Here is a 26577-nt window from a genome sequence, read left to right as displayed (position 1 = left end):
CTAAAACATTATAAAACTGTTGCAAATAAGGAGGCTATATGAAAGTAAGAAAGTCAATAGATAGATGATGAATGCCTGGATAATGTTGACCTCTAAAAATTAAAATAAATAAATCAAGATTCTTATTCTCTAGATTCTTATGTATGTTGTTTGATCAAATATTGCATCATGACATACATCAGAGCATAATATATAAACTGCAAACAAAAAAACTTGGTATAAAGTGATTGGTAATTTTTATTTGAAGTAGAGGTCATATTATGTAGAAAAGAAAGACAGGTAAAAGCTAAATAATTGGTAATAAATCTAAAACATAAAAAATTAAGTGCAGTAGTCAATATTTTCCTGTCTCAGCTTAGAAGGTCTTTCCTTTGTTGCATTGAAAGTCTAAACCAAGTAACACAGATTTACAGCTTAAATTGGGTATGTGAATTAATGTTCTGTGAAAACATTAAATATACATTAATCTTTAAATACTCTCTCAGGACAGAGTACCTCGTAAATACAATAAAAATTTTGAATTATTTTTATCATATGCTATCACTTGGACTTCTTCCGAGATTTTCAATTCAGCTGTTGATTTTAGAGGAAATACGGGGTCTTTGACTATCTTTGAAAAGTTAATAACTGAAGAATTCTGCTATTCAACTCTTCAATCTAAGTTATACTTAAGGTGATGAAAGTTTATTGACTTCACAGGCCATGGATCAAATTCTAAAAACAGTCTCTGGCTACTGTATGGACTCTACAAAGTTAATAAATGTCTAATGTTCAGCCAGTTACAATGTAAAGAGCAGTATATGAAAAATGCCTGTGATGTAAAAAAAAAAAAAAAAAAAAAGTCAGAAATGGTTCCAGAAATATATGATATTTAAATTCACATTCATAAGTACCTTCATATTTTAGGACAGATCCCAGACTTAAAAACTTGAAATTCCATTTTGAAATTACACTGAACTGTTTTCAGGTTTTACTATTTTTCCATGGTTCTCCTGGGACAATGATGCTTTCAACAACTTGGTTTTTTGTTATAAAGACCTATGCCTTATGCTATAAACAGATATTATAAGAAGGAAACCAGCAACAATTACAAAATGAAGTAAGAAAAACACAAGATTGATTTATCATGCAACACATATTCATGTCAGAAAAATATTTTATATTTCCTTATATTAAAAAGCCCAGCAAGAAAAGGAGTCACACATGTAAAGAAAAAATCTGTGTAATATAGTAGAACTTTGATTTACCATCAAAAAATTATGACATGAAGTATATATAGGCACATGACCACCCCACGGGAAAGACTGTGAATAAATCTCTTCATTTTAATTAAAACTGCTCAAAATAATTCTTTCAAGTCATTCAGCTTTAATATACAGAAAAGTGCCTAGCTACCTGATGCTTCAGTACAACAGTTTCACAGATTTTACAATCCAAAGCCTCTACTGAAATCAATGGCTTTTTCGCCTGAATGAAAATAGCATCAGGGTTGTGAAATAAAATGTAAAAGTTAAACATAAAAATGAAATATCCAGTTTGAAAAGCAAGTCTTTCATGTAATTCATTAGATTGATTAGAATTTAAGGCATTGTTACAGCAACTCCATATGATGCAAAGGAATTTTTTTTTTTAAATAATTGAACAGTTTAGCAGCATGACTAGAAATAACTGTTATAATAGAATAACTGTTCTGGTGTGTGAGATCAGAGATCAATGCTTTATATAAGTAGATAATATTAATTTAAAAATAGAAAGAAATATTTCCCACTGTTTTTTTAACTCAATAGCAAGTATATAAACTTCATAAGTGTTTGTAGTAGTTTAGGATGCTCTAACACGGTTCACTTTTCCCTACAATGCAATTACCACACAGTTAAAATTTAAAAATAAAGATGTCAAAAAATTACCTTTGAACTTACAACATTTACAATTATTTCTGTAAACAATGGTTCACGAAATAATTTTAAATTTCTGTGGTTTTTTCCCTCTAAGTTTTATCATTTACTTGAAATAAATACAACCAAAACCAATTTGAATGTTATTTTAATTGCATTACCATTGTTGCTCTTGTGTAGAAGTTATCGTTTCATTGAATGAATTAAACGAATTCTTTATCAATGTAAACTGAAGTATTTGGGGCATGCTGCAGGTAAAGGTGAATGTTTTTACAGCACACACTCTCCTAAAACAGACTATTTATCATTCTTTGGAAAAGGGGACATGAAAAAACAATACTATGTGTGTGGCCTACATTACCTTCACTTAATGCACTAAATACAGGTTTTTTAGAAAATTGTGCAGTTTCTGCACCATTGATAATCTGACAGTAAGTATTTATTGAAGGTAAAACACTCATTGTCTGTTGACACTATTTGTTTTAATATATAATCTTGCTAACCAAATGATCTTTAGGCAATGCAGATAAGCAATGGCATGCAAAGGGTCACTTAAATGCCAATTTGACTGTTTCATAAACGTAAGCATTCTTTTCCCATGACTATTCTCAGCTACTTAATTGAAAGTATTATCCATTTACAAACTTAAGGCCTGCCATAAAAAGGCTCTCTTCTGTATCCAATAGACCTTTCAGGACCCTAAGAACAACAAAATCTAATAAATAAAGGTTCTTTTTCTTTTCCTCTTTTCTAATAGAGAAGCAAAGAAGTAACCTATGGTACATCTAAACAAAGCTATCTGTAAAGATCTTATTAGCAGTGGAGACCATAAAATTGAAGAGTCTGACTTGGCATGAGATGGACAGGATCAGGTAAATTAGGACACAGTCTGTAGTGCTTTTGTAATCTGCCCTCCTACAAGAGAATGAGAGATGCACCCTATGACAAGAGCAAGGTAATAAGCAGTTGTCCTTAAATTACAGCTCTCCATGTAAAACCTCCTGAATTTCAGACAAGCACTGACTGTAATACAAATTCAAGTTAATGAATTTTTAATACATCTTCTCTATTTAAAGATGATGACTTACAGCTGGCATTGCTTATATTAAATTTGTGGTATTTTCCATTGTTTGTTTTTAATTATTTTGATTAGATTATTCTTGGAATTGTATGGACAAATGCAAACCCCACATAAGCAACTTCAGTTTCTGCTGCAGTCAAGAGAAGTTTCATCTGCATATAACAGGACTGGATGGCTCCTATGGTTTTTAAAAACCACATCACAACTATTTCAAGGAGATAAACAGAGAATTAAACTAGAGATACCAAATGAAATCTGATCATTTAGATCAGGAATTGTAAGTGTTCAGATCCAAACTTGAAGGATGGCATTGTTTCTTCTCCAAACTTGGCAATATTGCTATGTACCAATAACTTCATATATTTTCAGTAATTTTTTTATAATTATGAAATTAGTTTTAAAAATTACTTGACATTTGAAGCCTAAGGAGCCAAAGATTGTTGCAGCTCATGCTCTTCTTGTAACTCTTTCTGAACTTCGTTTGGTTTAATTTTTTACATTTTCTTTCCATATATAGCACATCCAAGGATGGAGCTAAAATGTTCATGAACAGCAGATAAGCACAGTATTACCATCTGCTGAGTTACATGGATATTTTCACACCCCTCTGAAGTAGTACAAGGAGCAATGGCACACAAACAGCTCTGACCATCAGAAAATGCAAATAAACTTAAATACAGTGGTTTACAAATGTCATCACTACACATATCACAGCAGTGCCCACAGCTATTCAATACAAGGAATGAACAGAAAAGAATAATAAAACAAAATTTCCAGTGTGCTCTACAGAAATTGGTTTCTTTTCTGAAAAGTATATAAGATTGGTGTATTTCAAGATACTAAATTTTGAATAATCAAATTAGCATCAAAATTATATTATTATGCAGAATTATCAAACTCAGAAAACTATGAACACATCTGCAATTTTTGTTGTGTTTTTAAGCAAATTCAATCATACATATAGTTAAAGGATAATGCTTTTTGAAAGTTTCTTCAAGGTTGCATTTATTAAATAAAAGAACTCCAGTAGGAATATGTAAGGAATTCTTACTGTTATCATACACATGTGCTCATTCCTAATTAGTTGTGCTTAGTTTCACCAAAACTGTTTTTTCACACAGCAAAATAAATAACAGGTACATGTTGAAAAAATAATAATAAAAAAGAGTTGTAAAGACAGAAATTAATCTAGATCTCTGATTCTCTTTGTAGAGTACCCCCACAAAGGAATTTTGTCCAGGACAGCTCATAGTAATCCAGGAGCAAAAGCAAACAGCAAGGAAAAGGAACAATTGCAATCATCACTGTTGCCAAAGTGTCTGCATCTGCTTCACAAAACTCAGCCTCAGAATCTACACCCTTGTGCTGATTTTGGCATGTTGTGATGACCTCCAGAGGTCTAGTCCAACCTCTGTGATTTTAGAGCTCTTTTTCCTGCAACATCTTAAATATCTTAAAAATAGACTGGCAGTGCCATCAATAGAAAGGATTCTTCTGAACTCCACCTAAAAGCTTGTATATGTAACAAAACAAAACAGGTTCAAGAAAATAAAGAAGTACAATCATAGCATCAAAAAGAAACAGAACAACACAGTGGGGAAAATGAAATTTGAAGTGCTTTGTTTTGAAAAAAATCTATCCTAATATGAAAAGAAGGCCCACTTTTGGGCCCAGCTCTTCCTGCTACACCATGGTAATTAGTTCTGCAAGTCTGGGAAGGCTGTCTATCTTAATCTATAGAAACCCAAAGAATCCAATTCTTTCAAAAAATAATTTCTATGCCTTTCTAATTTAGATTTCAGCCATGTCTGGTTAAATGAATCATAAAATTATAGAATTTTATTGTTTTTCCGTCCATTCACAAGCTTTATTTATCCTAGAACATAACTTAATGCTATATTTATTGACAACTTCAACAGTATTTAAGTTCTTAGAATAGAAAAATTGTGGACGCTTATATTTAATAAACAAGAACATAAATAACAAAGTAAAAAATACTAACAATAGTAGAGGATACCTAAATGAGTCAATACCCTGTGAAAAGTCTTATTCAAAATTAAAATTGCTTCATACGTTGTCAGTTTATTTTTGGAGCAAGCAACATTATTTATGTCAGTACATCCATGAAAAAAGACAAAGGAAAAAAGTCAGATATTTAATGTTTAGCAGAGAAACTGAAAACTGATCAAAATTTTACACAGACAGAATAAGCTAACAAAATTCTAAACTACAGAAAAGCTTTAAAGCAATATATTTACCTGAAATGTATCAATAAAATCTCCCAAATATAAGACTATGATATTTTCATTTGAATGTCACATAAGTTTCCATCATGATCTCTTGTCAGATTTAAACGAAAAAAACTCAGTTAGACACATTGCCACTTCGAGCTTTTGAAATGTCTAGATACTAAATAATTTTTTAAAAAGCCGTGCAAGTAACATCCAAAGAAACACAAGATACTCAAAAACATTGGATGTCTTAGACATCAATATAGCTATTTGAAACAGACAAAACTAAAACTACAGCAGCTGTTACTTTAAAATTGTGATTCAGAGTTCTGTGATCTCACCTGTTTCATGAAACACACCATGGAGGGGGACTTCAGCACTCTCTTGTTAATGAATAATGGAGGCTATACTAAGCAGAGGGGAATTCCCTTGAAACTAAAGTCAGAGAACATGACCTAACACACTTACTATTACATGACCTCTTTAAATTTATATAATCTCGTATTCTATTCTATTTCTGTCTAGAAACACCAGTGAACTAGCACACAATCTTTTAAATCAAAACATTTATGCAATTCAGTTACAAATGTAACATAAAATTACAGTGACTAAAACAAATAGCTTCATTTTTTCATCTGACCGCTTTGTATATAATCAAATTTGCAAGTTCATCTACGCAATTAATCATTTTTTCTTGAATTGCATGGCCTCTGCAGCCCACCACGCAAAGCAAAGTAATTTTGAAATCATACATCACAACATGCCAATTAATAGTCTTCTACAGAAATATTAATATATAGTACATTGTCATTGTTTTCTTTAGAAATAGTTCTGCCAAGGATGCATTAGAGTATTTAGCTAGTTCATATGAGTTTTAAAGCTATTTCTCTTTTTTTTTTTTTCCCTAAAAATTTATCTCTATTCATCTTTCTATGTATAAAAGTGAAAGCATGCACTTTCATGTTGAATAATAGATTTGAATTATGTAGCACTTCTGTTAAATACAACCAAATGTATGTTATCTTGTCAGGTGCCAATCTTGCAAATTAGTTTCTCTTCTAAGATCACACATTAATGAGCGTTGTTGCAACAATAGCATTCATATATTATCAAAATGCCAAGCTACTCAAAATATTTAATACTAAGAAACATCATCACAGTATCCCAGTACTGTTAAATGACTAGGAAACTGTTTTGTTGTCAAATGCTACCATATAATTTAGAATTAATAGGTAATCTTATTATATTCTTTAATACTGTAAAAATTACCATCAATAACACTGTAATGTGTATTTTTAATGCATCATTTGGCATATTTAGATTAGCAACCAGCAGATCAACTGATGTTGCACAGTATACACTTGAAACTAACTACAAACATTGTTATTAATGCCTTTTTTGGCTCACTCTTTGACAGTAAAAGTATTTCCTCTCCCGATACCAAGCCTCCTAATCTGAAAGAAAAAACTAAGCCCCCATAATCCAAGGGGACAACATCAGTGACCTGATACATCACTTAGACACATAAAAGTTTATGGAGACAGATGTGGTCCACCCAAAAGTACTGAGGGAACTGTTGGAAGTGCTCACCAGGCAACTTGTAATCATTTACCAGCAGTCCTGGCTAATCAGGGAGATCCCAGTTGACTGAAAGGTAGTAAATGTTATGCTCTTCTACAAGAAGGGACTGAAGGAGGATCCAGGGAACTACAGGCCTGTCAGCCTCAGTGCCCAGAAAGGTCATGGAGAAAATCCCCTTAAATGCCATCATGTGGCATATACAACCAGGGGATCAAGCTCAGCCGGCACAGGTTTGTGAAAGGCAGGTCCTGTTTGACTCATCTAATCTCCTGTGACAATAAGTCCTGTTTGGTGTGAAGCAAAGGTGGTTAATGCTGTGCTCCTGGACTTTAGTCAAGTTTTTGACACCATTTCCCACAGCACACTCATGGAGAAACTGGCTGCTCATGATTTGGACATGATTTTCACTGGTTAAAAACTGACTTAATGGCCAAGCCCAGAGAGTGGGGGTGACTGGAGTTGCACACACCTGGTGGCCTGTCACATGTGCTGTTCCCCTGGGCTCACTATTGATGTCAGTCCTGTTAAATATCTTTATTGATGATCTTGATGAGGGGACAGAGTACAGCTTCAGCAAGTTCTCAGACAACACCAAGTTGGCCAGGAGTGATCTGCCTGGGAGTAGGAAGGTTTTAGAGAGAGATCTGGACAGGCTGGATCAATGGGCAAATTGCCTTAAATTTCACTCAACAGTCCTGGCCTTGTGTCACAATAACCCCTGGCAGTGCTAGAGGCTAGGGGCAGAGTAGCGAGAAATCTGCCCAGTCGAAAAGGGCCTGGAGGTGCCAGTCAGCAGTGGCAGGACATGTTCCAGTGTGTGACCAGGTAGCCAAGAAGGCAAATGCCACCTGGCCTGTACCAGTGGGACCAGCAGGACCAGGGCAGTGACTGTCCCCCTGCACTGGGCCACTGTGAAACCACACCTCAAGTTCTGGGCCCCTTACTGCAAGAAAGACTTGGAGGTCCTGGAGCATGTCCAGAAAAGGACAGCAGAGCTCATGAACCATCTGGTGCACAACTCTTGTGACAAGTGGCTGAGGGAGCTGGAGGTGATTGTTCTGGGGATATGGGGCTGAGAGGAGACCTTATCACTCTCTGCAGCTACCTGAAAGGAGGTTGTAGTGAGGTGGGAGTCAGTCTCTTCTCCCAAGTAACAAGCATTAGGACAAAAGGATAGGGCCTCAGCTAGCACCAGGGGAAGTTTACATTGGATGTTATGAAAAATATCTTCACAGATAGGTTTGTCAATCTTTGGAACAGGCTGCCCAGGGAATGGGCATTCTTGGAGGCATTTGAAAGAGATGTAGAGGTGGCACTCAGAGATGTGGCTTACTGGAAGTACTGGAAAAATTTCTGACATGTAAACAGACAAATATTGTAAGGAAAATTTCAAAATGCAATTGCAATTTTTTTTCTAATTAAGAATTTTTTTAAAGTAATATAATTTATTTTTCATCCATTTTCTTCAACACAATTCTAACCCATTTAACAGGATTAATTTTGCTACCACAAAAGCCGCTAGGAAATATTAATCCTTCCCTGTAGAATAATGCCTGCCAGTTGAAACTGCTCAGGTGACTTAGGGCTCAACAGCATGTCCAGTGTAGGCCCATGGCAGAATGCAGTGCAAGGACTGATGGAGAATTTCTGTCATCGCCCTGTGACTCAATCCTAGAGATTCCCTGTCTCTTACTCTTCAGAATAAACTGTGTGCATCTTCGGCTCTTGGCTGACCAGGAAATTTGGCTGCTAATGCTCTGGAATTCTGGGCATGTGTCTACTTCTCTTTTTCTTCCGTTCAGCTTGAGGAGACACAATCAGGGCCTAACTACAAACAGGGGAAGGAGCTAAAAAGCAGCTGAAACAAGGCCCTTAGACATCCAGATGTTTTCTCATTTTGACTAGACCTCTGCTTTATAACTAGACCTTGAAACAACAAACGCATAAATATTGGGCCATCAAAAAGTATTCCATGTGTGTCTGTCTTGTCCTCTTTTCATTCTGATCTTCTATCTCTTTCTTCTCAACACCTGCATCTGTAGCTTTTCCAACCTTGTTCATCTCATTTATTTTAAGTTTAGGCCAAAGATATCTGGTACCTCTGGATATAACACTGCCTGGTAGAAACATATCTCGTTCTTGATTGTCCTTCTCATTATATTGTCAGCATAATAAATAGTGATATTTGTTTCACAGTACGTGTAAATAACAATTTTAAGGCAAAGTAATGATTTACATGAAAGCTGGAGAAGGAATTAAGTTAGGGGTTTATTAAGTTAGGGTTTTATTTTAGTGTATAGTTATAGTTTTGGAATACTAGAATGCTAAAAACTGACAACATATGAAAAAAGATACTATTCCATCTTGGCAACAAATGTGTCCTACTGTCTGTATACACTTGATACATGCTCTCTACCAAAAACTCTAATCTTTATAGGATTGATATACTAATAACAGTTTTTGTAATGTGAAATATCACAAAACTTAAAGGATATTGATCATTAAACTATTTTCTAGGAAGGCATCCACTTGTTAAATGTAGATTAGGATTCTATTTATACATTGTTCCATGTATAATCTTCTTTCCAATCTCATAAAGAAAAGCCTAACCCAACATCTGACCGACTGAACTTTAATTGGTTTTTTCCTCTTACCTTAAGCTGCAAGACCAGTATGAAGACCTGTTTTATAGAAAATCTTTTTTTAAAGAGCAGGTGGTAAGGAAACAGCTTGCAGACCTCTGCTATAAAGTATCAGAACCCTAAGCATGGGAAAAACAATATCATCTCACAATAGTACTAAACCTGCTTCACCTGCTTATTATATGTTAACAACCCATCTTTAGGCCAAGATTTATTTTCTGCTGCTTGAGATTCTTTCTGAACTTCTGAGGGAAAGAGAAAAAAAATTGTGCAAAAGATGAATGTAAAAAAATTTTAAAAACATTTTTGTCCTCCCTGACAGGTAATTCAGTAGAGAATTTATTATATGCAATTATTTTTCAAAATCTACAAAATACCTAGAACATTGTATCAACTTTATCTTGATCCAAACTTTTCCTCAATATTTCCTCAGCTAATTAGATTTCCAAAAATAGACACAGTAATAGGAAAAGGGCCTACAATGATTAACACTAAATAATAGCATTTATAAAATTTCTTATCAAAGGTCTGGTCTGTTTCTCCTGCAGGCTCCACTGGTAAGAAATACAGCTAAATATAAGAAGAAACATATATCAGAAATTTATATGAACAGATGTGTTATTCTTTAAAAGAAATAAATCAGTAATGCCTCTAAACACTAAGCAATTCCCCAAACATATCTAAGTTCAAATATTTGAATTTTGAAAACAGTTTGAATGACAAGAATAGACTGATGGGCACTAACACATATGAATATAGATGGATATCTTATGATTCCATTTCCCTAATCAGCATGCTACTTAATTAAAGCCAAATTTTTTATATCCAGCATTTGGAAAACCAAAGCCCATATGAAAAGGAAAGAACAAGAGACGCAAAAAAGAAAGAGAGAAAAATAAGCATATAGTTTTGATATATGAAGTACCAAAATAGTTTCAAGAAGTGTTGAATTTCCTTTCCATTTTTATCAGTTTAAAATATGAACTACCTATCTTAACAACTCACAAGTAAATAGAAGCACTATAAACTTATTATATTTTAACATTCCTAGATAATTCAGAATGTTACCAAGCTTGCTTGGTGAAAACTCTGCAGGACTTGAGGTCCATTTTCTATTTCCTCATGGTCTATTGATGCTGATTGTATAAGCCAGAGAAGAAAAGTAGTATCAAACAAGAACGCTAAAATAAAATTACATTATTACCTTACAGAAAAAAAACAAGATCAAAAGAACATATATGTGTAAATTAAATTTTGAGCCTTCATTACACAAATTAGTTTGAAAGAAACAAGTGCATTCAGAGACAAATGATCCTAGGCTCATCTTTTGCAATCATTTACATACATGTTTAACACGCTACTATAAATGACTCCTCCATGGAATTGCTCATAGTAGAGAATTTTACAGGCTGAGTGCAATTCTCAGTTAATCATTTTCTCCAGAGGAGAAAATTATAATTCCTGCACCAGCAGGAAAGCAATTACAAAATTTAAAGTTGTTTTTGATTCATAAACATATTAATCTTGCTCATCAAAACAGTTGTTCAGTAATTACCCTGTCTGGATGAAAAAAAAATGCAGCAGCAGATCTCAGCACAGGTGGTAGTTTTAAGGACAGTGTATGTTCTGAGCTCCTGGTTAGCACACATAGACTTTACCCATTGAGCCACACACTGCCTTGAGGATCCTGGTGCTAAAGATAGCAACAACAAACAAGAATCACACCTAAGCTACATTTCATTTGAGAGTATGGAACTTTAAAACTGCTACTGAAACATTAAATATTTCTGGGAAAAGAAGACACAAGCTAATGCAAGAATGAAGTTGAACTTGTATTAGAAACAGTCTGATACATCATAGTTTACTGACACTATAAATGTCCACTTGCTTTTTAATTTAAGAATCTTCTACAGATTAGAATTTTTATTCCACTTAGTTTATTGTCCACCCATCAATTTAAAAATACTCGATTCTAAGGCCTAGGCTTTTTTGCAAAACTTTAATACCATATAATAAGAATGGTTTGAACTGTAACATTTTTTTCTTGTATATTAGAAAATGAGAAGGAGAATGGAGTCTGTAGGCTTACAAAAAGTGGTAGATGCATATAATACCAGAAAAATGTAAACTAGAAAGCAATAAAAAGCTATGGCCTTGAATGTACATGTTGTACATGTTGGTGCCTTGCTTTTAACCAAGGCCTTAGTAATTTATCTACCTTTGACAGAATAGACAGTTTAAGAAAAAGAAACAATTCATATTAGTTGTTTTTTTAATCACCATTAGAACAACGCACTAAAATAGACGAGTGGAGAAACAACTCAGACTAAAAGAAAGATTCAGCATTGTCTTCTCAAGATATACCAACCAACCTCTCTCTTCTTTGCAATGCATGCATGTTTTCAAGTGTGGTGATTACCTAGGACTATTAATTATTACAGTCTGTCTAAGCCAACTGTGATTCTTTCCCTATGCAATTTATCCAATTCATGGAATCAAAGGGAAATTTTCACAAAGTCCTTCGCTCAACCTGACTGGATCAACTTATGTTTCTAAAGTATTGCATAATATGCAAATTTTACATATTAATTTTCCTGCTCTGTCAAAACCAACAGAATTATATGAGCAAATATTATCTTAATTTCATTTTAGACACCTAAATGGTATGTGATTGCTTTCCTTGGTTGGGTGTGGTGTTTTCTCTTTTGTCCATTCACGCTGGTTGAATCACAGGCACAATGCTATTGTGTTATTTTAATAAAATTATGTGTACTGTCAATATACATATTATGGGCCATGTGTTTACATTAACAAAAACAAGGCCAAAGAGGTGTGATATGAACTTTGGGAGATAAAAGAATTGTGGCAACTCTTAATTCCTGTGGGAATCTGTTCTTGAGTGTTCTGTCCATCCTTGAGGAAGATGTTTCCTGCCCCAGTATTTTAACCTAAGAAATTATGGAAATATCTCCTGTGTCTTTAAAAAAAATCTTTAATTATACATAGCATTCCTCCCAGAGGTGTAGAAAATTATTTAGCTACCCCAGCACCTTGATAACTTATTATAAACCATTTTAACATTTTCAACCATTTTGCTAAGTTTGTGGTACCCTTTGTGGCTGAAAAGTCTTTTATGAAGTTTATGAACCATTACATAAGAAAACTAAGGATTTATTATTGTTGTTGTTTGGGTTTTGTTTGTTTTTTAATAATTACCTCTAAATATATCTGATTCATATATTTTTATCTAGTAACTCTTTGATTCCTCATTTGGTAGTTATAAATAATAAATTATTTTCCTCTCTATTTTGAACAAAAAAGTGCAGAAACAACCTTGATAAATGGCAAAACAAAGTCATTTGAGATGTGTGAGTATGTAAATATGTTTTAACGTGGTGAATTTATACAAGTTGCTTATACACAAACATAGCTAATGACCCTTTGACAAAGCTTGAAACTCTGGGAAACAACAATCTACCTGATTAAAATAAATTTGTTTTCATATTATAATAGCAGCTTACTGACCTATTTTGGCTTAATCTCCAATTTTGTTAGACTCAAGTGTAAAAAGATACTCCCTGCACCATAAAGTCTGTAGCATTTTTAAGACAACCATAAATTATGTGGGCCTAATGATGATAAGGAACTGTAAAATGATTGTTGATAAAATGTAACAAACTGAATTGGTTACTTTGAGAAAACAAGCAGATAGATTTCAGAAGTCTGCAACCATAAACCATATACCCAAGATCTTTCTCTAGATAGTTTCATGCAATTTTATGAAAATATTTTTTTTTAAGTAAATTTAGTTAACTGTTCCAGAAAAAAAAAAATCTCCAGGTGTCCAGAAGTGGTAGAGCAGCTTTCTTCAGCAAGTGGCAGAAAATCCCACAGCCTTTGCTATGATTAACCATGTTGACTGTACTCAATACTGTATGCTTCCTGAATTTAAAATATATTGCAAACTCATCATGGAAAGCATCACAGTCTTGATTTAGGTACATTTTAACAGATGCTAAGACTGTGAGAAAAGAATTACACAGATTACCTATAAGCAAAAGATAAGAAAACCAATAGGAAGAGTTAGGGGTTTCATCACTTGAGTAGAATGAAGTGAAATAGATTGAAGCTTTTTGCTCATTTCCATGATGTTTGCAATGTGTCTGACAGCACTGAAAGTTAAAAAAAAAAAAAAAAAGAAACATTTTCAGCAAGGTCCCTAAAAATAGGTTTATTGTAAATCAGTGTATCTGTAACATAATTGTCATGTCAGCTGAAGTGTAAAGAACATATAGACCAAATAATAAGATACTGTAATGTTATAAGCAAATACCTGTTTGTATTTGTTTAAAAATACAAGTCTATATCTTCTTGAATTTTCCTCCATCAAAACAATTTTGTGAGTATTAATGCATTACAGAGAAAGTTTCAGGGCCTCCTTACTGAGATTAACCAAAAAGAGTAAGAGATGTTTTAAAATACTAAAGTATATTATATGATATCTTGCTGGTAGTACAGTGGATTCTATAGTCCTTGTTTAATAAAAGCATTCAAATTTTTTTGGAGAACAAAAATGTTCATTTACTCATCACCCTCACAAGCTCATCTGCATTTCTGAGACAAACATAAACACCTTCCTATGGATACTAAACCAAATATATATTTAGTATTTCAATATACTTCAGAGTTAGCAATAAGCCCCAAAGCAAAAAAAATTACCCGAGATATGGGAAATTACATTATTCTTATAATACAAATTCTATGTTTTCACAGAAAATATGATGGGAAACATAACTGATAACCAATTTCCCTCAGAGGACATAGGGCTAAGTCATGATCTCCCACTGAGTTGGCATTTTATTCCCAGAAAATGCTATTTCAGTGCAGGGGGAAATCCAGCACACAGCCCCCTCAGCAGAACCATAAGGTATCAATGCTAACCAGTCATTAACACAAAATGGAGAATAAGATAAAAAACATATTTTTTTGTGTGTAAGGAATGAAGAGACACATTTAATTCTGAGAGTAGGTTTTCATTTTAGGAGTTCCATTCTTTTCTTTATCATTTAAAACAATACATTTCTTATTTTATTTGAGAATATAAGCTATGAAGCTCAGTGTAAAGTAAATAATCCATGCATCATCATCATCATCATAACAACAAAAATAATAAAGAATTGCTAAAATCTTCAGCCAAATTATAAATTCAGTTCAGTTCAAAAGACACATGCTGCAAAAGCCTTTGAATAAAATAAAAGGTAATCAGCAAGAAGGGTCTCATTCATCCTCACTAATGCTTGTATATCCATACCTAAAAACATTAAACAACAAAAAAATGGAACAGAAAGCCATCACTAGGTTCAAATTTTAATTTTATTTTTAACCAGCTTGATCAAATATTAGAAATAAGGAACTAAGTATCACATTATCCCAGGTCAGATTTTCAAAGCTCAGAGCCCATCAGCTTACACTACAAAAAACAAAAAATCAGTTCACATATCAGGATTTGGCAGAGGTCAAATTTTGAAAATCTTCCCTAGAACATAAGACAATTTCATTAAAAAATTAAGAAAACCATACAACTTTGCACACGTTACCAATCACTACAATTTATTTCTGGTAAGCAAAAAAACAGTTTTCCAGGTCTAATAATTCTTTAATCCTCCACATCTGTCTGAAGAATGTTTGTAATCAACTGACAAATTCCAACCAAACAGTCACAAATTATTACGTCCCAAAAATATAAGTCAAGCAATGAAAAGGCATCATCCCAATGCTGCCTCACTGAGAAAAATCTTCTCTGATTTCAGTGCCAATTTAAATACACCATAAAATAGACAGAAAATGTAAACACAGAATGCCTCAACCACACAAAATAGCTCTCAGAAGAAAATCAAATCAGAGGATATAAATCAACTGGAAATGCAGGTCTTTCTGCAAAGCTGCTGTTTGTGGACTTTCAAATTTAAATTATCTCAGTTCAGGTGGGCTTTTTTGTCTTCTAGTTTTTGTATTTAATTAAAAAAGAGTCAATCTCACATTTAGAGAATGTAAAGTACTGTACATTTTAGCTGTCTTAGAACTGAAACAAAACTATCAGCCTTGCCTAGAGAGGACAAAATGCCATCTGATATTAAGTCAACAGTTTAGTTAACAAATAAATCGGCAAACTTCTGGTGAAAATCTAGGAAAGTTTTCTCTAACATCTACCTGATGCCTAGTATTACTGATATCACCTGCTGAAATTAATTGAAGGAACTCTATTACAGCAGCTTACATTATGTACATAACTATGACAATAAAAGAAATTATCTTACAAAGACTTCACAAGCTAAACAATAACTAAAAGAAGCAATACTTCCAATGATATTCCAAATGCATATAGTGCACTTTTTCATCTTTCACCCTGGAGTATGTAAATTTAAAAAGGGAAAGAAGAATAAAGAAAAATATGTTTTAAACTATAAGCAATATAATTAAAAAATAATACCCCAAAAAATGTAATGTTTTAATGTATTTTGATATTGGCTCATTTTTATTTTGAAGGGACATAAAAAACTAGCAGAAGAAAGAGTGAAGAATATTCTATGACACATTAAAGTCCTTATCCATTTGTTTTGTCTGGCTTCTGTGTTGTAACACATTGTAGGAGCTGGAAAAAAAATATACAACTCTTATAAAAGTAATATTTACCCAAGAGAAAAATATTGGTCTTGTTCTGGTTCATCTAGTTCCATTTTTATGTTGTATTTCTGGCCAAGAACACTCTCCAGGAGTTCTTTGATCTTCTTGTCTGAGGGAGATGGAGAAGTAGACTGCAGGGAAGCAATTATTTCATCAATAGACCTTGCAACCACTTTCACAGGCAGCACTGGGGTGGAAGTAGACTCTTCAGATTTGCTCTGCTGGAAGTTCTTCTCGTATATTTTTGAAATGTCTGGTCTAGTTACATCCCTTGCCTCTTCCAACTCTTCTTGAGCAGACCTCACACTTGGCTGCTTACTTCCTTTTCCCAGAATCCTTCTCAATTTAACATTTAAATCTTGTTGCTTTGCTTTTGAAATCACTCTGTCTCTCTTCTTACAGCTTTCCATAGTTATTTTTGCTTTTCTTGAAATGTTTTTACTTGTATCAGAGTCTGTAGAGCTAAATCCAATGCTGTCTTTAATGACTGTACCTGTTTCTTGAGTTGTATCTCTTTTTAAATTCTGAAGATCCATCTGTAGCACACACACTCAATCTTTAACTCTATTCCCAACTATTGTCTTTTCTAATAAGATAAGGGAGCTATTAACCTGAAAATTAAATCTGGAGTAATGAATTCTAAGGTGGTGCTGGGTGTTTGACTGTTACTTTTTTTTCAGTGGTACCTGCAAATGATGCTGTTACTGGAAGTGTTACAACTGTAATTTCATGGATAATGTTGCATTTTTTCTGTTGACTTTTCCAGACCAACTTCCCTGATTTTTTGTCAGCACTGTTTTGTTCTATAGATTTATTTCCTTTCATCAGCCTGAGTCAGGAGTTTGTCTTTTCATGTCTCTTGCTTCAGAAGACACCCTTACTTTCCACACAGTGAATTAATTAAGAATATTTTTATTTATATTCATGACAGGCTCATATAGACTCTTCGACCTCTGGAGAGAATAATGTTCTTAACTGAGGCAATTGATCTGGTGGTAAACCTTCCAATAAGGGCTAAATGCTCATGTTCCTGAGAGCAGCAACTATTGCTTGTTTGATCTTCAGGCTATCCCATTGAAATTCCTTGCATATAGTATTATGTTCCTTAACCATATTCAATGCCTCCACATAATTCAGTCCTGAGTACTGATGTTTTCTAGCAATTTTCTCTTACTGTATGCTCAAGCAGAAATGAGAATTTGTATTTTATGCACATACAGAGGTGCCAACTTGCAAGGGCTCCTCCATTTTGCTAAGGGTGCCATTGGTGTTAACAAGACTGTTCCAAACAAGTGTTGTGAAGCACCAGCAATGGCTATCAACATTTTACATCAGGAAACAACTGAATCTTTTCTAATTTTGGGACTACAAGTTGGAAGTTGGAAGGAAATCCCAAACAGAAAAAAAAAGAAAATGAGAAACACTTTCTTGAAGGAACCACAAAGAGCTTTTCACCTACGAAACAAACAAACAAACAATAAAACCAGACACCACTGGGCCCCTCCAAGATCCAGTCCTGCCTGTCGCTCGCTGGTGCCTCGTGGTCCCGGGCCTGGAGCCAGCCCAGATCGGGGGGAGAGCTCTCTGCCCTGGTGAGAACGGGCCACTGAGAGACCAGGACGTGAAGTATTTTGTGAGTCCAGCACTGGTCAGACATTCCTCTCCTAAGTGAGCTGAAACGCATCAGCTTCATCTGGGGATGTCATTAGAAAGGTGTTTCTTCCAGTTTACCTGCAGATCCTGAAAGGTGCAGGATGGGCAAGGGATTTGTACCTTTTTAGCCTCATTTCTCTCCTGTTTATAGCAGCCCTTGCTCTGCTGTCAGCTTTGCCCTGGGAACCAAACATACTGACAGCACTTCTGGTAACTTGTGCACCATGCATTGCAGCTGCTTCCTGGGTGCAACTGTAGATACAGTTTTCTTACAAAACCAATTTTTGTTATTGTCAAAGTCCCAGCTTGGAGAAGAAAGCCTCAGCTGGATGTGTGTGGTTCATTCATCATCATCAATAAAGTTTCTATTTATTGGGATTTTATTTTCAGTACAAGAAGTTGTGCAAAAGTAGAGATTGCATCTCAGAGTCCATAACCCGAAGAGCTTTGCAGTATTAAATGAGCAAAAAGTCTGAAACCAGTTCTCTGAGAGGAGTCCTGACACCATGTCTTTCAGTTTTACTAGCCAATCCTTCAGAGAACAGAGATGTTGAACATATTTCATAGCTGCCTAGTGAAAGTTAAATTTAAGCAATAGTTCTTTTTACACATGAAGTATGTACTACAAATGGACAAAAAAAAAAAAGTGTTTCTTCAGTGTCAAACAAATACAGGGAAAATGGCAAATGCCAAAAATCATCAAACTTCAGGAAAAAAAAAAAATTAACTTACAAATTAAAGAAAACTTGGAAAGTCAAACTGAAGCTATCAAGATGGTCATAACCATGGCCTACAATCCTACAAGGTCACGTTAATCAGGTTCCCAAGAAGGCTGATGGTCTAGAACACATGCAAAGCAAAGCAGATTATAGCAGTAAAGGGAAAAAATAGTTTCCTGCAATTAATATGAAAGCAAAGGGCTGGAATTTCCATGAATCTCTGGATTGTAACAGTTCACAGAATTATGCTTGTCATCCACTTAAGTCTGTTATGGTGAGTAAAAATAGAGCTTTTTTTTTTCCCTTTTTCCACTTTGGAACCTCCAACACGCACGTGATCACAAGGAACTGTAATGACTAACTGCAGATATTGAATTCAAATATGGCATTAAACTGATTGAAAACCTCCACTGGTCTAACAGACAAAGGTCTCCTATTATCTTCTCCTTTCTTTGTAGCTTTCAGATACATTTTTGTGGGCTTTTTTTCTCCTGCCTAATTGTATTTCTGTAGTTTAAGAGGTACACAGTGTCTTTCTTGCAAAGAATGAAACATACTAGGCTAGATGGCTAACTTTTAGCTTGATAATGGAACTGAAAACCTGTTGAAGATGAAAAAGTTATTAGCCAGTCATTACATGCCAATTAATAGCAAGTTTTCTCTTCTGATAGCAAGATAACTGATTAAAGCCTTGCAATATGCCCAAGAAGGTCTCTCTGTTTGGTGCCTAATTTGCTTCTCTGTCTGTCTAGCAAGAATCCCAGAGTAGCTGGAGAAGCAGTAGGCAGAATATCAAACAGCTGTTCTGTGCTGAAGGATTCCTGTTAGCAGTCCAGGCCATTAAAGCAGCTGAGAACAGGAATGAAGTGTTCGATTGCCACATTGAAGATGAATCCTATTAGCAGTTTAATGCAGATGTAAGCCTAGAGAACAGATTCATTTCAAACTAGTTAAACAGTAAGCAAAGCTTCAATGATTTCGTTTACCTAGAACAGTTCCTCTCTGCAGGAGTCACAGTGGGATGTGGAAGAAAAAGCCCTGCATGTGAAGAGGTATTTGCATCAGGAAGTTCCAGTAAGAACCTGCTGAATGACAAGAAGAATTTGCATTAAAAAAAAAAAAAAAAAAAAGTCTTAGGAGGAAATAAAAAACCTTAGACACATATTTCCTCTTTAGGTTAATAGTGGTGATAAAATGGCAAATGAGTATGCTGTGTTATCTTACTATAACTGTTGGCTGTCAGTTCTGCTTGCAGAAGAGCAGTGGCCAGTTCCTGGGGAATGCAGTTAGCTTGTGAGAAAGGTTCAAGCCTTGGTTCATAAACATGTCCTGTGTTGATGGTCTCTAGGCCTTGTAAGCAAAGCAAGTAAATACCCAAGGGGATCTGAAGTCAAGTCAAGTCCCAAATGCTACGTTTTTTCTCCTACTAAGCCACACATGATGTTCAACAGCTATTCCTGGAGAAATTGTCGCCAGTATATCATCTATATCCTTTAGCTTGAACTCCAGAGATGACAGCTGCGCAGATTCTCATCTCTGATACACGGGAAAACAAAGAAAGTTATTTTCCCCTTTCCCCAGGTACTATTATTATCATCCCTTAATGATCACAGTGATGCTTGAAGCCTGAGGGTGGAGGTTTTTATTAACATTAAGTATTTTGTTAAACAGGTTAAGCCCTATCTCTGAAGATTGCAAAATCCAAAATTTAATCAGTAGATGAATCTTTATAGTTAGCAAATGGATCTGATTTGGAAAACCTTCTGCAAGTTCAGTCCCTGGGTACACATTATTATTTTCCATAATTAGACCTCACCAGATCACTAAGCCTTCTAATGTCACATAAATTGTGTTATCTAAGTTATTAGTCTATTAATGTTATAAGGGAGGGTTTTTTTATTCTTAGGAAGAAAAGCAATCATTAAAAACTTGTTCAGTTGGTTGGATAAACTTAAAAATGCAATTCCTCATCTCTGAAATGGTCTGAGTCCATGTCATGTAGGAAGTCCCATTCCCAGTGCACATCGCTTCGATGATCCAAGCCCATGATGGACTGACATGCACAGAGTGCCCACGGACAGACAGACACTGGGAGGCAACTGGAGTTAATCATGCTTCCAATATCCACCTTCATCTAGGCAACCAGAAATCAGAACAGCATGATGCAAATTAAATACCTACAGCCTGCTATGGGCTCTTGAGAAAATACCACAGAGTCCTTGGAAAGATGAGTAGTATTGTTTAAAAAAAAGAAAGAAAGAAAAAAAGAAAGAGCATAACTACTTTACCAACTCTGTGTCTCGCACCTTTTAATTTGACAATAAATGCTAAGCCTCACCTTGGTATCCTTTTCCAGCTGGCTGTGACAATCTCTGCACAAGTCATAGTCCAGAGGCTCCCCAACCCTGCTGGAGGGGGCTGCATTCTCCCTTCTGCTGTGCTACAGCCAGAGCACCAATCTAGTCTGCATCAGAATGGCAGTACACGTGCCCAAAACTATTCCCCAATGCAATAACAGAAAGGATAAGAGCATATCTACAAATACATTTTCACCATGATGTCAAAGTAGCATTATTCCATTTTAGAAACCAGAACAAAGAGAGACTGAATGACTGTCTGAAGTCCCCTAGTAGAACCAGTAGTAAATCCATAACTGAATCTGTGCTTCTGACTGATAATAAATAGAAAATCAGAGGTATGTATACTCTAGATACAGGCTACTGTTTGCTTTTCCAGGGCATCAACATCTTTAACATTTCTGCCAGGTATATATATAAAATGGGCACAAATAATCAGAGTAAATGGATTAATTATAAGCTAAAATTCTGAGCTGTGATTTATGGGCATTGGGAATGTAGCACAAAAAGTTCTCTGACAGTTACACTCTGGGGACAGTAATCTGTAGCAGAAGAGTAGAGTAAACGGCAGAGGGGTTATCTCTTAAATCAGACAGTGTCAATACTGAAAAGACTTTTTGTTACTTGCATCTAGCTGAGCTGAAGGAAATACTTTTTTTCCAGTGATCAATCTATATTGAATCCCTTGTGCAGTAAGCAGCCATGGAAAGGTTTTGTGGAATTAGTATTATAAATCACACATTCAATCCCTTTGTGGGTGTTGAAAGCATTGTCATTCTTCTAATCACTATATCCTATCTTTGATCCATAACAAATATGCACACCCAGCTCTACTAATCTCCATTATGATTGTATGATATCTGTATTTGCCAGTGCCATGCCAGCAGAAATAGTTAACATTTTTTTCTTCCTCCTAGGATTTTGGGCTTTGTCTTTTATTTTCTCCTCTCCCCATTTAAGAACATTGGTATTTCCTAATATAATATAATGTAATTCAGAATAGATACAAATAAAAAAGTTGAAAACCAGGTGAAGCTCTATTATTATAAACAGTATTTATAATGAGAAGATCAATACAATGAGACAATCACTTGGTCATTTTGAGTGATAATGATTCACAAATTTATTTTTAGTATGACATGACGGTAGTGTTTCCAAGTACATGTTATTTTATTATATAAGAAATTACATTAGCTACTTCTGGAAGTCCATCAAACATGGCTGTTATTATATGCACAAGGTCAGAGAGACATTCCTGGCTTTGAATAAGGCTGTAAGCAATAAACAGAGACGTTACAGCTAAACACCTGACAAAGTCTTTTCTGGGACTGGGCGTTTGCTTGCTTTAGTTTTAAACTTTGATTATATTTGATCATATCAAAGATATATCTCTGCCCTCCATTGTCTTTCAATTAATATAGCAGGTTTCCAATTGGCCATTCCAGTCCAGCTCTTGTGTTCTCTTAGGACAACAGCTTGATAGTGAATACATAGGTGCAGTTATATATGTTTATATTTATAGATCTCAGGTTTCACATAGCTGAAGACTCAGCTTTGGTGGACATAACAGTCTCACTTAATCATAAGAAAAAACTTCACATCACAGCAACAAAAAGAAATGCCCCTCAAAGGGCAAGGAGAGTTGTCTGCAGAGGCTGAAGTTCCAGCAGCCTCTAAGGATAATACCAGAAAAGTTTTAAAGGATTGCTAGGAATGGATGGATTTTGGAGCAAATATTCATAGATCCTGAAAAGGGGAAAATTGTTCAATGGGTAATGGCAAAGCCAACTGATGATCCATGAAATTGTTTGGATGCAAGAGAGGAGTTTTCTCTTTAGGAGGAACTGAAGGAAAGTTTAGGTGTTAGATTCCCTCAATCATCCCACATTAACACATAAAAAGGAGTAAACCTGAAACTACATGCATGGCAGAAACACTTAGGCAGCTGCCTTATTGGCTAGAACCCTTTCTAGGGAGGAGGAATGATTTAAATCTGATTCTTACCTTGTCTCACCTGTAGCTGCACAGAAAACTGAACCCAAGTGATGGAAGCCATGTGGTGACCTAAATAATCTTCATAATGTCAGTCTCTTTAAACTACTCAGCAGTTTTCAAATTCACCCTTGAAGTACTTGAAGCAGCAGCAGAAGTTTAGACCAGCTGCTGGAATTATGAAATACTTCAAAATACTGAACAACTTCTTCCCGTGGGAAGTCCTAACATTTTACTAAATCCAGACCTTCCTCTACTTTCCCATAGTCACTGGTTGACTATACTGTTTTATGGATCTCATGCCTTTAGGATGTTACCACTTGATACTCACATTCTCACATTTCAGAGTAAAACTACAGACTGTGTTAGGATCTCTGGTCATCCTTTTCCAGGGCAAGCATCATTTTTGCTATACATAGGTTAGTTATGTCCTGTAATGGAGTAAATGACCAGTGTTTGTATATCTGTGAAAATGCTGCTACACATCCCACAATTGCTCATTGTCCTTGTTAATACAGGACAAGAAAATGAGCTCAAGAAAATTCAGCTTGAATTAATTTATGCTCTAGGAACTGCAAGCTGGATAACACTGTGGAACTGCTCCCTGAGGAGGAGTTTAAATAGGCCAGCCTTTATTTTGAACATTTAATTCTTCAGAGCTGTCAGACAAGAAAGCCATCTAGAATGGATACCGGTCTCTCCCAGTGTTTTTCTGCAGAACTACTGCAGAGACAGAGACAGTGAAATAAATAGTTTTTGCAGGTAAAGTAGAAGATGGCAAACAATTTGAAAATATGTTGATATGCAGTGAAAGAAAGTAGCATTCCTTCACTCTCCATCACTCAAAATTAAAGGTATCAAACCAAGTCTACTTTCTGCATAGGAAAGTCAGTTTACAAAGGAACTGGAGTAGTATATGAAGATGAATATTACAAAGAGGTGATCAGCTCTGAATCTATAGTCCGATACATAGATATTGTTTTTTATCAGTAAAGCCGATATTCTCAAAGATAACTCATGCAGGTTTTGGAGAAAGAAGGCTATCAGAGCATGGAAATGCCTTTGATTCCAGAAGCAGATATTGTTGGGGCAAGGGAAGCAGATTTCGGTCCATTAAATTACTGGGGCAACTTTAACAAATAAATAATTCTAGAATTCATGCATAGGTGCATCTCCTATCAAGTGTTGTTTTTTGTACCAGTTTATTTAGTTTAACAGCACTCACTGCCTTAGTTTGCTTTCTTTGCTTCCTGCAAAAATCCATATATATCCTGAAACACCATTTTTGGAACCTGGGTGAGATTCTGCAAAGTGGGTGCCATCTAAGTACTTGTGTTTATCTGTGCATAATCATATTCCCATCTCTTCTGATAATGTGTCTTCCATGCCATAGTACTGTGGCTGCTTTAAAACAAGACACCCTTTATAACAGAATAAACCAAGCAAGATTTTCAAAAATATATCAAATAATTGAACAAGAATAGACACACTGATTGAAATACACAACAGAAGCATTTACATTTATGTTTCAGTATATCATAACATAAGTAAAACAAACTATAAGTGAAATAAAAACCTACATGGCTGATCTTGAATCAAAATTTAATTATCAACCGAATTTATTCTTGTAAAATTAAAGTAAAACACACTTGGTCAATCACATGCTGAAGTGCGGGCATTCTGCCAGCTGGAGTTCTGGAAAGGGCATACATACATCTAACCATATTAGCAAAAATAAACTGGTTGTTTATGATAGGTAATGATTTACCTAGTTACGAACTCTTTATTACACTATAGAAAAAACCTGAAAGAACACAAAACAGAAGCTCCCTTATTCTCTGTAACCATCGGATATCAACATCCATAATTTTTCATTTCATTATTTGTTCCTCTTTCTCCTTTAATTGGTCAGATACATGAGTATTTTCAGATGGTGGAATATTATTTGTTATGTTGTTCAAGTCTTATGATATCAGTTCTGCAGAATGCCTAGAAAATGAAATGCAATGTATTGCACTGAATATAAAAAAATCAAATAAAATAAAATGAAATAAAATAAAATAAAATAAAAAAATAAAATAAAATAAAATAAAATAAAATAAAATAAAATAAAATAAAATAAAATAAAATAAAAATAATCCTGCAGCGGAATATCACTGTTGTAATGAGCAATGTCTGCAGGGCCTGACAGAGCGGCCATGGAAGGAGCACGGCCCTGAGACTGACCCGTGCGAGCCCGCGGGCCCGGCGCCCCGGGAGCGGCCCGAGGGCGCGGCCGCGGCAGGACCGGGCCTCGGAGGGGCCGCGCTCCCGCAGCCCCCGGGGCACTGCCCGGCCCCGCCGCCTCTGCGCCCGGCGGCGGCGGCCAGGGCGCTGGAAACCCGCGGCAGAGGGCCCGGCAGCGGGCAGGCACCCCGCCAAGAGGGGTGAGACCCCCAGCCCTCCCTGCCGTGGATGGTGCGGCGGAGAGGGCGCGTCTAGTTCGCCCCGGAGAACCAGACCACGGCTCCTGGGGAGGAAGAGGTGCTGTAGGAAAAGGGGGTGCCCTACCTTGGGCCGGTCGCAGGAAGGAGGCCACTTGATGGTCACAGTCGAAGACTGGAAGAGTACTCTCACTTAGCAAAAGCTCAGAAGCAAATGATGACCCCGTGCAGTGCCCTCTCTGCCTGGGCCCTGCTCCCCAGGAGAGGAGGGTGAGAAGCCGCCTTTCTCGCCCGTGGCTCCGGCCGTGTCTGAGGGGACCCCCATGGGCTCTCCTACATGAGAACGGGAGCACAGAACCGGGGCGGCTGTGCCTGTGTGAGGGGCGGAGGGAGGGAAAACAACCCCGATCCGGCTCCTTCTCTGTGGGCTCCCCGCGGAAGGAGAGGCGCTACCGGCAGTCACCTACCCCCGCTCCCGGAGCACCCACGATCCCTCCCCGTCCGAAGCTCCGGACATGGGCACGTTCCCAGACGGTTACTGTTTGCCCGCTTGAATGTGGGAGGATTTCGGGCTGGAAATGGAAATAGACGGGAAGAAAGAGTTCCCATCGTGGGGAGAAGGTGGGGGAGGTGACGGGGTCCCACGATGTTTTCGGCGACCCGCTGCACAGGCTTGGGCCAGTCTGGAAAGCCGGGTATGAGGGACCCTGCGCAGGAAACAGATACGCGCAAACGAAAAGAAGGATGTACAGTATAGGGCAGGGAACGAATACCGATGCGGAGATAACCTCACAGCTCCTTCCCGAGCTAAACGTCTGGCCCGCGCAAGCACTGCCGAGAGAATCTCTTCCAAAAGACGATGGTATTTTGGATAAAATAAAGCCCCTGCAAGTCAAACCGAAGGACCGGCAGATGCTGCTGCTGCCAGGGGAAACAGACCAGAACGAACTGAAACAGCGCTCCACGTTAAAATTAAAGCTCCCGCCGCTTGCATCGGCCGCCCGGCCCACGCGTGGGAGAGAACCTGCGGGCGGCGCTCCCGGGCGGCGATGGGCGACCGGCGCCAAGGAGCTCCGGTCCCCGTGGGCAGCGCCGTGCCGGGGCCAGCTCTGCTCCTCGAGCAGCTGCGGGAAGCTCCTTCCCAGGGGCGAGGCCACTCGGCCCGGCCAGGAGGCGACGAGATTCCCAAAACCCAGACACTTGCTGAGTGGCCTTTGTGGGGCCCACCTTTTCCTGACGGCGCTGGAAACACGGTCTCCCCTGAAAGTCCTGCCCCCGCTCCACATACATATTTCCATAATTTTTAGGTCAGGTTTTAT

At 36.6% G+C, this 26577-nt stretch overlaps 1 protein-coding gene across 1 annotated transcript in view; it reads right to left on the bottom strand.

Annotated features, from left to right (window-relative positions):
* Positions 1-26577, bottom strand: part of LOC144246477 (uncharacterized) — a 61178-nt gene that overhangs the window by 31366 nt on the left and 3235 nt on the right. The window contains exon 3 of the mRNA XM_085580501.1: positions 19473-19568. Coding sequence (XP_085436627.1) covers positions 19473-19568 — 96 coding nt within the window. The remainder of the gene's footprint in view (positions 1-19472; positions 19569-26577) is intronic.

The sequence above is a fragment of the Lonchura striata genome, chromosome 5 (assembly GCF_050655825.1).
Source record: "Lonchura striata isolate lonStrDom1 chromosome 5, ASM5065582v1, whole genome shotgun sequence".
In the NCBI taxonomy this organism is placed as follows: domain Eukaryota; kingdom Metazoa; phylum Chordata; class Aves; order Passeriformes; family Estrildidae; genus Lonchura; species Lonchura striata.
This window is presented reverse-complemented; position numbering and strand designations above follow the sequence as displayed.